Source organism: Pseudophryne corroboree, chromosome 1 (assembly GCF_028390025.1).
Source record: "Pseudophryne corroboree isolate aPseCor3 chromosome 1, aPseCor3.hap2, whole genome shotgun sequence".
In the NCBI taxonomy this organism is placed as follows: Eukaryota; Metazoa; Chordata; class Amphibia; order Anura; family Myobatrachidae; genus Pseudophryne; species Pseudophryne corroboree.
In genome coordinates this window covers 856,855,609-856,869,473 of record NC_086444.1, presented here as the reverse complement: position 1 = coordinate 856,869,473, position 13,865 = coordinate 856,855,609, and the positions used below count along the sequence as shown (strand labels likewise).

The window sequence follows — 13,865 nt, the reverse complement described above, 5'->3', positions numbered from 1 at the left end:
TCTACAGATTTGATGCCCTGGCTGAGGAGGACCTGGAGTTCTCTCATTTGGTGCTGCAGAGTCATCCGCACTCTCCCGCCCGTTTGGGAGCTTTGGTATAATCCCCATGGTCCTTACGGAGTCCCCAGCATCCACTAGGACGTCAGAGAAAATAAGAATTTACTTACTGATAATTCTATTTCTCGTAGTCCGTAGTGGATGCTGGGCGCCCATCCCAAGTGCGGATTGTCTGCAATACTGGTACATAGTTATTGTTACCAAAAAAAAAATCGGGTTATTGCTGTAGTGAGCCATCTTTTCTAGAGGCTCCTCTGTTATCATGCTGTTAACTGGGTTTAGATCACAAGTTATATGGTGTGATTGGTGTGGCTGGTATGAGTCTTACCCGGGATTCAAAATCCTTCCTTATTGTGTACGCTCGTCCGGGCACAGTATCCTAACTGAGGCTTGGAGGAGGGTCATAGGGGGAGGAGCCAGTGCACACCAGGTAGTTCTAAAGCTTTACTTTTGTGCCCAGTCTCCTGCGGAGCCGCTATTCCCCATGGTCCTTACCGAGTCCCCAGCATCCACTACGGACTACGAGAAATAGAATTATCGGTAAGTAAATTCTTATTTTAGGGCCCAGACTAAATTTTTGGCCGTATCCTATTAACTTTACCGCTGCTAATAGGATCACCAGGGGTTATCATATTAGCCCAGAGGCAGACATCCCCCCCTCCACCCCCAGATATTACGCTTTGCGTGTCTCAGGCATGTGAAGCATAATCCATGATAAGCAGCCGCCAGAGCCGCCATAGCACATGGGATTGGGGACTAATCAGGGCTAACTGGATAACGCCCTTTGTATTTCTTCTTTAGTAAATTTGTACATATGCAGTCTTGTCCTTAAGCATTAGGCTGAGGTTTTCTTCCGGTTATTTTTCTCCACCTCATGCGCAAGGAAGATTCTTATGGCTGTCCTCCTCAAAATAAAAGTAATCGGTTTGAGGAAGACAGCCAGGGTGGATTATGTTTCACCCTGTTTCCACAACTTCATCACTAAAGGAGTGTTCCGTTATAACTGAGAGATCCATTTCTGAATGAAAACATGTACATTCTATATCCATACATGTCAAAGACCTTGCTCTGTCAGCAACATGTCCAACAGATATTTTCCTAAATGACAAACGTGTTCTTTCATCCAAGCAAGAATTTCTTTATGCTGCGCTGGAGGCAGACGCCATTCTCTAGTCTAAAAGCGGCAGTTGATACAAAAATCACCTTTATTTTCAGCAGCAAGTCTGCCATCACAAGCTGCACAGATTTTTATTCGGATTTGCAAACTTTCTTTCCAATAGGCTCTATGGGTACTGAAATAGACACAATGTCAATGTCTAAAAGTCTAACTATCCGGAATATCCGTGCACCATATGATAAACATCCTGACTTTGTGACTTACTATGAGCGTGTGTATTTCCACATGGTTGAGGAGATCAGGCTGAATCTACAACCTTCTTCCAGGCGCCATTTCAAGTACACTCGAGGTAGGAAATTCTCAAAGTTATTCAGGATCCATTTAGTCTGCCCAGCACCTCCAAAATGGCACCATGCGAATACGTGCACAGAATACCTTTTTCCATTTAAACACGTTTATATTTTTCGTTTACAACCAGAGCAGATGGTGTATTGCCGCTACCACTGAGAAGGTAAACCCATGCACTACAGCAATATAACACTACCTAACCCACCTATGCTTGGAGCCAGGAAAAGAGACACACAGGGAAAAGGAGAAGCTGTATTATATAGCATACAGGGAAGTGTTCTTTTTAACTACATGCCTCTATTTAACTTAGAAGGGAAGCTACCCACTGACATGGAATAATAAAGTCAAACAACATTACGAGAAGTCAATAGGAGTGAAAAAAATATATACTGAACCACTCTATCACAATTATGAAACAACACACTCTTTTACAATACTTACATAATTACTCATTTGAAATAATAACCTGGAGTACATACCTACCTGAAATACAGTCCATAACAACTAATTCGCTTCTGATATTGTTTCATAGACACTGCTACATAAACGACAGCTACAGTAGAAGCTGATTGGTTCTTATCGGCAGCTTCTCCACTTTGGGGGATATGCAGTAAGCTCCATTTTTCGCCTAGGTGAAAAAACTGAGCTTTTTTGCTATTTTTATGGCAAATGGAGATTCGCCCTATGCAATAGCACGGCCCGATTTTCGCCTAGGTGAAAAATGCCGTCACTGGCGAAAAACACGTGGATTGGCGAATTCATTCCCAATCCACCTGTTTTGGCGAATCTGCAAGCAGTTTTCGCCAGTTTTGGGGGCCATTTTCGCCAATGCCGATTCGCCTACAAAACAAAGATGAAACGGCATGGGTGAAAAAGTATCAAAAAACAGGCGAAATTACACGCAATTGAATACGGTGGGTCGAATTAGTTCTGTTTTTTTCAGCTAGGCGAAAAAACTGAGCTAATTGCATACCCCCCTTTATCTCTCACAAAGGTCTGATGCATCTCTCCTCGTGAGTGTTCAAAGTTAACTATATATGTCTAATATGCTTTCAGTCTCATGTTGACATACATACTTTAACAGAACAGACACTTACTGGGTGGAATTCAATTGTTATATTGCGCCCGATCTCCCGTCTAGAGTGACAAAAGATCACGAAGCAATATTGAATTGGTCTTTTTTAGTGTTGTCTATCGCGCCCATAGAGGTCGGGTTTAGCCGCATAAAGCAGCTAATCCAGACCAAAGTGATGGGCGCGATCCCGAAAACTGATGTTTGGGCACCTGAACGGGCCATTTTTCATGCATCGTAGATAGGTGGGCCAGGATGGCCATGTCTGTTATGGTGCCAAAGTCTGCATTACTTGATGGGAAGAGTTAGGCCTGATTGCCCGTCTCTTAGATGTGTAACCGGCATTAGGCAGATGAGGGGTGTCCGATACAGAATGAAAAAATACTTTGTTTCAAAGGAAGAAATATTCGAAGGAGGTGTATTTAGAGAGAGTCTCTTGGTTGGCAAAACCGTACACAGACCATTTCTCTCAGCAAAAAGACTTTCTCCACTACCTTGGAAGTGGTGGAGCTTGGGCTTCATACTATATAGAGAATGGGACACATTTTGCTTCGTCCAGTGACACTTTTGCATAAAAGCAGATTTCTAGTTGTACTTCAAACAATGTATTAAAACCTTCATATACTTAGGGGTATATTCAATTCCTGTCGGATCCTCTATGACGGATTGTAACAGTATGCAATTGTAACAGTATGATAACTCAAATATGTCCTAAAAGAAAAAATTTTTATCACACAGCCTAATTGATCATGCAGCTATTGTTGAACTACACATACCAGAATGCCTTTATTATTATTTTCCTTAATTTATATGGCGCCACAAGGGATCCGCAGCGACCAATACACAGTACATAATCAAATGAGCAAACAAGAAAACAGCACTTACAGTTCAAGACAATAAAGGACAGGTATAGAAAACCCGGGGTTAGGTGCCATCAAAGGGAGTATGGTGTATAAGATTGTGTAAGTAAGAAAAGGAAAGGCACATGAGGAAAGAAGTCCCTGCTCTTGCGAGCTAACAATCTAAAAGGTGAGGTGTTAACAGACCGGGGTGACACAGAAGGGGTAGACAGTGAGCACAGACAAGAGGGTTAGGAGGAGAGTTGGCTGGGTTTGGAGAAGAAGTGGGTCTTGAGAGCCCGTTTAAAGTTTCGTAGAGAGGTGGAGAGTCGGATGGGGAGAGGTAGAGCATTCCAGAGATAGGGAGCAGCACGTGTAAAATCTTGTAGGTAGGAGTGGGAGGAGGTCATCACTTGGCAGGAGAGACGGCGTGCATTAGCAGAGCGAAAAGGACGGATGGGAATGTAAAGAGAGATAAGGTCAGAGATGTAAGAAGGAGAAGAGTGGGTGAGGGCTTTGTAGGTGTGTGAGAGAAGCTTGAATTGGATTTTGAATGGGAAGGGTAGCCAGTGAAGGTCCTGCAAGAGAGGGGATGTGGATGTAGTATGTTTGGTGAGGAAGATGAGACGGGCAGCAGCACTGAGGATAGATTGGAGTGGAAAGAGGCAATTTTGAGGGAGGCCAAATAGGAGGAGATTACAGTAGTCCAATCTGGAGATGACCAGTGAGTGGGTGAGGGTCTTAGTAGTGTCCTGGGTGAAAAAAAGGTTCTGATCCTGGAGATGTTTTTAAGATGGAAACGGCAGGTTTGTGAGAGGTACTGAATGTGTGGTTTGAAGGAGAGGGAGGAGTCAAGGATTACTCCAAGGCATCGCACTTGGGGGCTAGAGGAGATAGTTGTGCCATCAATGGATAATGAAATTGTGAGAGGTGAGGTTATATGGGAGGGAAGATGATCAGCTCAGTGTTAGACAAGTTAAGTTTAAGAAAGCGCTGGGACATCCAGGAGGAGATAGCAGAATGACAGTTGGAGATACGAGTGAGGAGAGCAGGGGAGGCGTCAGGGGAGGAATGGTAGATTGGAGTATCGTCAGCGTAGAGATGATATTTTAAGTCAAAAGAGCTAATGAGCTCACCTAATGAGGATGTGTAGAGAGAGAAAAGGAGAGGCCCAAGAACAGAACCTTGGGGGACACCTACTGGTAGAGGAAGTAGGTGGGAGGTGAAGTCATGAGAGGAGACAGAAGAAACAGTCAGAAAGGTAGGAGTACAGCCAGGAAAGATCAGTATCATGCAAACCAAGTGAGTGAGTAAAGGATTTGCAGGAGGGGAGGGTGGTCTACAGTGTCAAAAGCAGCAGAGAGGTCAAGGAGAATAAGCAGAGAGTAGTGGTCCCTGGATTTAGCAGCAAGGAGGTCATTGCAGACTTTCATGAGGGCAGTTTCAGTGGAGTGCTGAGGACGGAATCCAGACTGGAAAGGGTCAAGCAGTGAGTGGGAAGAAAGACAGTGAGGCGGTTATAGACAATACGCTCAAGGAGTTTGGAGGCAAAAGGGAGAAGAGAGATGAGTCGGCAGTTGGAGAGATTGGTTGGATCAAGGGTAGGTTTTTTAAGAATAGGGGAAACAAGTGCATGCTTGTAAGCAGAAGGGACAGTGCCTGATGAGAGGGAGAGATTGCGTAGATGGGCAAGATGGGAACAGGCAGAAAAAGAGAGGAAGCGGAGAAGGTGGGAGGGAATAGGGTCAAGTGGGCGGTGAGGCTACAGTTTTGCTATTTGGCCATGCTAAAACTGTTGCAGGGCATGCTGGGATGTGTAGTTCAACAACAACTGGAGGGGCGAAGGTTCCCCGTCCTTGCATTACGCTATAGCCTGAAACTGCTAGAAAAAGTATATATTTTATTAGAACTGAATTTAGAAACTTAACATGAAAAAGTATGACTGGTCTTTTTTAAAGTCGAATTGGCTTGGGCGAAAACGGGACAAAAAACGGGACAAACGCCTGCAAATTCGACAAAACAGGTGGCTCAGCGGCAAGTGGTCCACCTGTTTTTCGACCGTGTCGGAATTTCTGATAAGTTGAAAAAACGGCACTTACATTGAATAGGCAAAACGGCGAGAAGTGCAGTTTTTTCGACCGGTCCGGCATTCCGACAGGAATTGAATTTACCCCTAAATGTGTAATATAGGTTGTTTCCAATATTCCCTCTTTATATGATTAATGCAAGACATGCATGAAGCTGAACAGAGCAGTATTTTAGGAACAAGACAATTTTTGTATGAAAAAACAGGTACAGATCAATTATTGAAGACAGTCGTTCCAAGGACTGGGAAGTGGCCATAAACCTGTACAAGTGAAAAATCAGAACATTTGCGGAAAAAGATATTCATGTCCATAAATGCTAACTGCAAATATAAGAATTTTACCTGGATGGTGTTATTGGTGTGAGATCTTTGCCCATCGTTTGAATTACTCTTCGACCCCAAACCCAAAGACCAGCACAGATACCCACTCCTCCATATAAAAGCAACCACACAGGTGTAGTGGCTTCTTGCAATACTCCTCCATGTTGGTAAATCAACCAAAGAGCAACTAGAGGTCCAATAGCATTGCTACGAGAATAGAGGAAAATGTTATTGTAAAACAAAGCAGAGAAAATGAAAACTTTTTTTTTGCCCTTGTGAAAGCTCAAAATCATTTTTTTTATACACTGCTTTTTCATTAATCTATAATTATTATCCAAACTTGACCAGCCTCCCAACAAGCACCAATGATACTTCAAAAACAGACTGACTGAAAAAACAATACCAAAAACAAGAGTAGTAATGACAAAAAAAAAAAATATTTCACATGCATGTAAAATAAAGGAATGAATAGGTGATTTTTTTCTTCTTCACAAATTAAAGGAATGCCTGCCTGGAAGCTGAAAAACATTTAAATTCATCCTGATAATTATTTTTTTCTTTTTTGAATTGTGACATGCATTTTTTTACTTCCTGCAATTGTAATACTATGATAATTCAAATATGTCCTAATAGAAATTCTTTTTATCACACAGCCTAATTTATCATGCATTACACATTATAGCCTGAAACTACTAGAAAAAAAATTTTTTTTTTTCAAACTGAATTTAGCAACGTAATATGAAAAAAGCATGAACAGTACTTAGTACTTCCATATTCACCCATAGCAGCAGCAGGGAGTCTAGGTAAAATTTTGGGTTTGGGGGATGACTGTCGCTGTGTAGGACGAGTGGGGCTTGCACTCTGGGTATATATTCACGGGCAAGCCCCCCTTGTCCTACACACCGAAGGGCTAATATGAAATGAAAAGCAGTGAAATTGTACTGTTCCTCACAGAAAGTAATAACTCAATAGAAAAAAACATACGGCCATTTGCTAATGGCCTATTTCTCACCTGACATCATTTCCACCGTGAGCAAACGATCCAAAGCAAGCTGTCAAAATCTGCAGAAAGTGAAAAAGTAGGTGAACTTGTGACGTGTCCTTCTCCTCTTTGTCCTCTTCCAGAGAATCATCTGGAGGTGGATTTGGATCAGCGAGCTCTGAAGCTAGCTTCATCTCTATTCCCCCTTCTTCTGCTTCAATCTCTGCTTCTGCCACAGCATTGCAGTAGCTGGAGTAGCTGTCGTAACGTATGCGCTTTTTTGAGTAAGACACGGTGTCCCCGACCAACTTCTCACTGTCCTCTCGAGTTGGAGTATCTAATGCTTTGAACGTCGAGTGCACAGGCATACCACATATAGCAGCTGTATAACACGTGTAGCTGTTGTTACGTCTCAGTACCCTATAGTTGTTTTCATGAGCAGGGCGGTCATCTGTTACTCTGTCAAAATGTATTTTATGCAGTAAGTCCTTGTATAGCCCTGAGTCCTTGTGCACAGTATGATACACGTGAACATCACTTTTCATGTTGTGGCCTTCAAAACTAAATGTACCATTGGAAATTGGAGATCTAATGGAGCCATTAGTCATAGAAGCAGCTCTTCCTGGTGACACACAAAGCAAACGACAGTCTAAATGCTGGATAAAAACGCCTTACATCACACATGGAAATATAGTTTACTGTGAATCATTGATATCTAACTATGAACTAAATTCTACAGAGAATTCACAAATGATTTTGTACCATAACAAAAAAAGGAAAAGTTTAGACGCCAAGTGGGTAAAGCACAAAAAATGGATTTAAAAATATACCTATGTATAGTAACGGTCTCTTTATTAGAGTATTGTACATACATTATTAGCAATGACTCACTAAGCATCATTCATACAGACTAGGCATTTGAATATACGGAGAAAGGCACAGGATGCAGGAAAACTTAGTCTGTGAGCAAGCAAGGCTGGTTTTGAATGACCCCTTCCTGTTGTGTAAAGTAACACACACACACACACACACAAGAATAAAAACTATTGTAACACATTTTTCTTGTTGCTTGTATCCTCTCTGATCCCAAGCCTAATGCTGTGTACACACTAGTAGATATATCTGCAGATCAACTGATCTGCAGATATTTCTATGGACAGACCAGGCAGTGTGTTGTGCATACATACTGCCTAATCCGTTGGGACTGACGTAACGAACTGGACGGGCATTTACATGCACACGCCCACTTCAGCTGTCAATCACCGCCGGCTTGTGCAGCATTTGTACGGGCGATCTCACAAATCTGTGCATGCTTCTGTCAAACTCGCACAATGTAACGAAACATCACATTACCCTGTGTCAGTTCTTATTGGCACTACATCAAACTTAAAAACTCGCAAGCTATTACACTAGTGCGTGTGCGCGCTAGGGGGAATATACACCAAATCTTTGCAATTAACAATTTTAACTTATTATATTATGGCATTATAACTTAAGAAATATAAACTACATACTAAGTGAAAATGCTATAGTCCTAATCAGCATCAGAAAAATGCTACAGAAGAAACTGCAGCCACTTTGCTATTTTTTCTTCTGATATAAGTGCTTTGAAATAATAAGATTTTACTTACCGATAAATCTATTTCTCGGAGTCCGTAGTGGATGCTGGGGTTCCTGAAAGGACCATGGGGAATAGCGGCTCCGCAGGAGACAGGGCACAAAAAGTAAAGCTTTTCCAGATCAGGTGGTGTGCACTGGCTCCTCCCCCCATGACCCCCCTCCAGACTCCAGTCAGGTACTGTGCCCGGACGAGCGTACACAATAAGGGAGGATTTTGAATCCCGGGTAAGACTCATACCAGCCACACCAATCACACCGTACAACTTGTGATCTAAACCCAGTTAACAGTATGATAACAGCGGAGCCTCTGAAAGATGGCTTCCTTCAACAATAACCCGAATTAGTTAACAATAACTATGTACAATTATTGCAGATAATCCGCACTTGGGATGGGCGCCCAGCATCCACTACGGACTCCGAGAAATAGATTTATCGGTAAGTAAAATCTTATTTTCTCTATCGTCCTAGTGGATGCTGGGGTTCCTGAAAGGACCATGGGGATTATACCAAAGCTCCCAAACGGGCGGGAGAGTGCGGATGACTCTGCAGCACCGAATGAGAGAACTCCAGGTCCTCCTTAGCCAGAGTATCAAATTTGTAAAATTTTACAAACGTGTTCTCCCCTGACCACGTAGCTGCTCGGCAAAGTTGCAATGCCGAGACCCCTCGGGCAGCCGCCCAAGATGAGCCCACCTTCCTTGTGGAGTGGGCCTTTACAGATTTAGGCTGTGGCAGGCCTGCCACAGAATGTGCAAGTTGGATTGTGCTACAGATCCAACGAGCAATCGTCTGCTTAGACGCAGGAGCACCCATCTTGTTGGGTGCATACAATATAAACAACGAGTCAGATTTTCTGACTCCAGCTGTCCTTGCAATATATATTTTTAATGCTCTGACAACGTCCAGTAACTTGGAGTCCTCCAAGTCACTTGTAGCCGCAGGCACTACAATAGGCTGGTTCAGATGAAATGCTGACACCACCTTAGGGAGAAAATGCGGACGAGTCCGCAGTTCTGCCCTGTCCGAATGGAAAATCAGATATGGGCTTTTGTAAGATAAAGCTGCCAGTTCTGACACTCTCCTGGCCGAAGCCAGGGCTAGAAGCATGGTCACTTTCCATGTGAGATATTTCAAATCCACCTTCTTTAGTGGTTCAAACCAATGAGATTTTAGAAAGTCCAAAACCACATTGAGATCCCACGGTGCCACTGGAGGCACCACAGGAGGCTGTATATGTAGCACTCCCTTAACAAAGGTCTGGACTTCAGGGACTGAAGCCAATTCTTTTTGAAAGAAAATCGACAGGGCCGAAATTTGAACCTTAATAGATCCCAATTTGAGACCCATAGACAATCCTGATTGCAGGAAATGTAGGAATCGACCCAGTTGAAATTCCTCCGTCGGAGCACTCCGATCTTCGCACCACGCAACATATTTTCGCCAAATTCGGTGATAATGTTGCACGGTTACTTCCTTCCTTGCTTTAATCAAAGTAGGAATGACTTCTTCCGGCATGCCTTTTTCCTTTAGGATCCGGCGTTCAACCGCCATGCCGTCAAACGCAGCCGCGGTAAGTCTTGAAACAGACAGGGACCCTGCTGAAGCAAGTCCCTCCTTAGAGGTAGAGGCCACGGATCTTCCGTGATCATCTCTTGAAGTTCCGGGTACCAAGTCCTTCTTGGCCAATCCGGAACCACTAGTATCGTCCTTACGCCTCTTTGCCGTATAATTCTCAATACTTTTGGTATGAGAGGCAGAGGAGGAAACACATACACCGACTGGTACACCCAAGGCGTTACCAGCGCGTCCACAGCTATTGCCTGCGGATCTCTTGACCTGGCGCAATACCTGTCCAGTTTTTTGTTGAGGCGAGACGCCATCATGTCCACCATTGGTCTTTCCCAACGGGTTACCAGCAAGTGGAAGACTTCTGGATGAAGTCCCCACTCTCCCGGGTGAAGATCGTGTCTGCTGAGGAAGTCTGCTTCCCAGTTGTCCACTCCCGGGATGAACACTGCTGACAGTGCTATCACATGATTCTCTGCCCAGCGAAGAATCCTTGCAGCTTCTGCCATTGCACTCCTGCTTCTTGTGCCGCCCTGTCTGTTCACATGGGCGACTGCCGTGATGTTGTCCGACTGGATCAACACCGGTTTTCCCTGAAGCAGAGGTTCTGCCTGGCTTAGAGCATTGTATATTGCTCTTAGTTCCAGAATGTTTATGTGAAGAGACGTTTCCAGGCTCGTCCATACTCCCTGGAAGTTTCTTCCTTGTGTGACTGCTCCCCAGCCTCTCAGGCTGGCGTCCGTGGTCACCAGGATCCAATCCTGTATGCCGAATCTGCGGCCCTCCAATAGATGAGCACTCTGCAACCACCACAGAAGAGACACCCTTGTCCTTGGAGACAGGGTTATCCGCAGGTGCATCTGAAGATGCGACCCTGACCATTTGTCCAACAGATCCCTTTGGAAAATTCTTGCGTGGAATCTGCCGAATGGAATTGCTTCGTAAGAAGCCACCATTTTTCCCAGGACTCTTGTGCATTGATGTACAGACACCTTTCCTGGTTTTAGGAGGTTCCTGACAAGCTCGGATAACTCCTTGGCTTTTTCCTCCGGGAGAAAAACCTTTTTCTGAACCGTGTCCAGAATCATCCCTAGGAACAGCAGACGAGTTGTCGGCATTAACTGGGATTTTGGAATATTCAGAATCCACCCGTGCTGTTTTAGCACTTCTTGAGACAGTGCTAATCCCATCTCTAGCTGTTCTCTGGACCTTGCCCTTATTAGGAGATCGTCCAAGTATGGGATAATTAATATGCCTTTTCTTCGAAGAATCATCATCATCTCGGCCATTACCTTTGTAAAGACCCGAGGTGCCGTGGACAATCCGAACGGCAGCGTCTGAAACTGATAGTGACAGTTTTGTACAACGAACCTGAGGTACCCCTGGTGTGAGGGGTAAATTGGAACGTGGAGATACGCATCCTTGATGTCCAAGGATACCATAAAGTCCCCCTCTTCCAGGTTCGCTATCACTGCTCTGAGTGACTCCATCTTGAACTTGAACTTCTTTATGTACAGGTTCAAGGACTTCAGATTTAGAATAGGCCTTACCGAGCCATCCGGCTTCGGTACCACAAAAAGAGTGGAATAATACCCCTTCCCTTGTTGTAGAAGAGGTACCTTGACTATCACCTGCTGAGAGTACAGCTTGTGAATGGCTTCCAAAACCGTCTCCCTTTCGGAGGGGGACGTTGGTAAAGCAGACTTCAGGAAACGGCGAGGTGGATCTGTCTCTAATTCCAACCTGTACCCCTGAGATATTATCTGCAGGATCCAGGGATCTACCTGCGAGTGAGCCCACTGCGCGCTGTAATTTTTGAGACGACCACCCACCGTCCCCGAGTCCGCTTGAGAAGCCCCAGCGTCATGCTGAGGCTTTTGTAGAAGCCGGGGAAGGCTTCTGTTCCTGGGAAGGAGCTGCCTGTTGCTGTCTCTTCCCTCGACCTCTGCCTCGTGGCAGATATGAATAGCCCTTTGCTCTCTTATTTTTAAAGGAACGAAAGGGCTGCGGTTGAAAAGTCGGTGCCTTTTTCTGTTGGGGAGTGACTTGAGGTAGAAAGGTGGATTTCCCGGCTGTAGCCGTGGCCACCAAATCTGATAGACCGACTCCAAATAACTCCTCCCCTTTATACGGCAAAACTTCCATATGTCGTTTTGAATCCGCATCGCCTGTCCACTGTCGCGTCCATAAAGCTCTTCTGGCCGAAATGGACATAGCACTTACCCGTGATGCCAGTGTGCAGATATCCCTCTGTGCATCACGCATATAAAGAAATGCATCCTTTATTTGTTCTAACGACAGTAAAATATTGTCCCTGTCCAGGGTATCAATATTTTCAATCAGGGACTCTGACCAAACTACCCCAGCACTGCACATCCAGGCAGTCGCTATAGCTGGTCGTAGTATAACACCTGCATGTGTGTATATACTTTTTTGGATATTTTCCATCCTCCTATCTGATGGATCTTTAAGTGCGGCCGTCTCAGGAGAGGGTAACGCCACTTGTTTAGATAAGCGTGTTAGCGCCTTGTCCACCCTAGGAGGTGTTTCCCAGCGCTCCCTAACCTCTGGCGGGAAAGGGTATAATGCCAATAATTTCTTTGAAATTATCAGCTTTTTATCAGGGGCAACCCACGCTTCATTACACACGTCATTTAATTCTTCTGATTCAGGAAAAACTATAGGTAGTTTTTTCACACCCCACATAATACCCTGTTTAGTGGTACCTGTAGTATCAGCTAAATGTAACGCCTCCTTCATTGCCAAAATCATATAACGTGTGGCCCTACTGGAAAATACGGTTGATTCGTCACCGTCACCACTGGAGTCAGTGCCTGTGTCTGGGTCTGTGTCGACCGACTGAGGCAAAGGGCGTTTCACAGCCCCTGACGGTGTTTGAGTCGCCTGGACAGGCACTAATTGATTGTCCGGCCGTCTCATGTCGTCAAACGACTGCTTTAGCGTGTTGACACTATCCCGTAGTTCCATAAATAAAGGCATCCATTCTGGTGTCGACTCCCTAGGGGGTGACATCCTCATATTTGGCAATTGCTCCGCCTCCACACCAATATCGTCCTCATACATGTCGACACACACGTACCGACACACAGCAGACACACAGGGAATGCTCCTAACGAAGACAGGACCCACTAGCCCTTTGGGGAGACAGAGGGAGAGTTTGCCAGCACACACCAAAAGCGCTATATATAACAGGGATAGCCTTATAATAAGTGCTCCCTTATAGCTGCTTTATATATATCAAAATATCGCCATAAATTTGCCCCCCCTCTCTGTTTTACCCTGTTTCTGTAGTGCAGTGCAGGGGAGAGACCTGGGAGCCGTCCTGACCAGCGGAGCTGTGAGAGGAAATGGCGCCGTGTGCTGAGGAGATAGGCCCCGCCCCTTTTCCGGCGGGCTCGTCTCCCGCTATTTAGTGAATCCAGGCAGGGGTTAAATATCTCCATATAGCCTCTGGGGGCTATATGTGAGGTATTTTTAGCCTTTATATAGGTTACATTTGCCTCCCAGGGCGCCCCCCCCCAGCGCCCTGCACCCTCAGTGACTGCGTGTGAAGTGTGCTGAGAGGAAAATGGCGCACAGCTGCAGTGCTGTGCGCTACCTTTAGAAGACTGCAGGAGTCTTCAGCCGCCGATTCTGGACCTCTTCTGACTTCAGCATCTGCAAGGGGGCCGGCGGCGCGGCTCCGGTGACCATCCAGGCTGTACCTGTGATCGTCCCTCTGGAGCTGATGTCCAGTAGCCAAGAAGCCAATCCATCCTGCACGCAGGTGAGTTCACTTCTTCTCCCCTCAGTCCCTCGTTGCAGTGATCCTGTTGCCAGCAGGACTCACTGTAAAA

At 45.1% G+C, this 13,865-nt stretch overlaps 1 protein-coding gene across 3 annotated transcripts in view; it reads right to left on the bottom strand.

The window, feature by feature from the left end:
* The window catches only part of SLC20A2 (solute carrier family 20 member 2), a 172,510-nt gene that overhangs the window by 21,780 nt on the left and 136,865 nt on the right, over positions 1 to 13,865 (bottom strand). For all 3 annotated transcript variants that reach the window (XM_063919968.1, XM_063919969.1, XM_063919967.1), the window contains exons 8-9: positions 6,853 to 7,444; positions 5,862 to 6,047 (exon numbers count right to left, since the gene is read on the bottom strand). In XM_063919968.1, the coding sequence (XP_063776038.1) occupies positions 5,862 to 6,047; positions 6,853 to 7,444 (778 nt within the window). The remainder of the gene's footprint in view (positions 1 to 5,861; positions 6,048 to 6,852; positions 7,445 to 13,865) is intronic.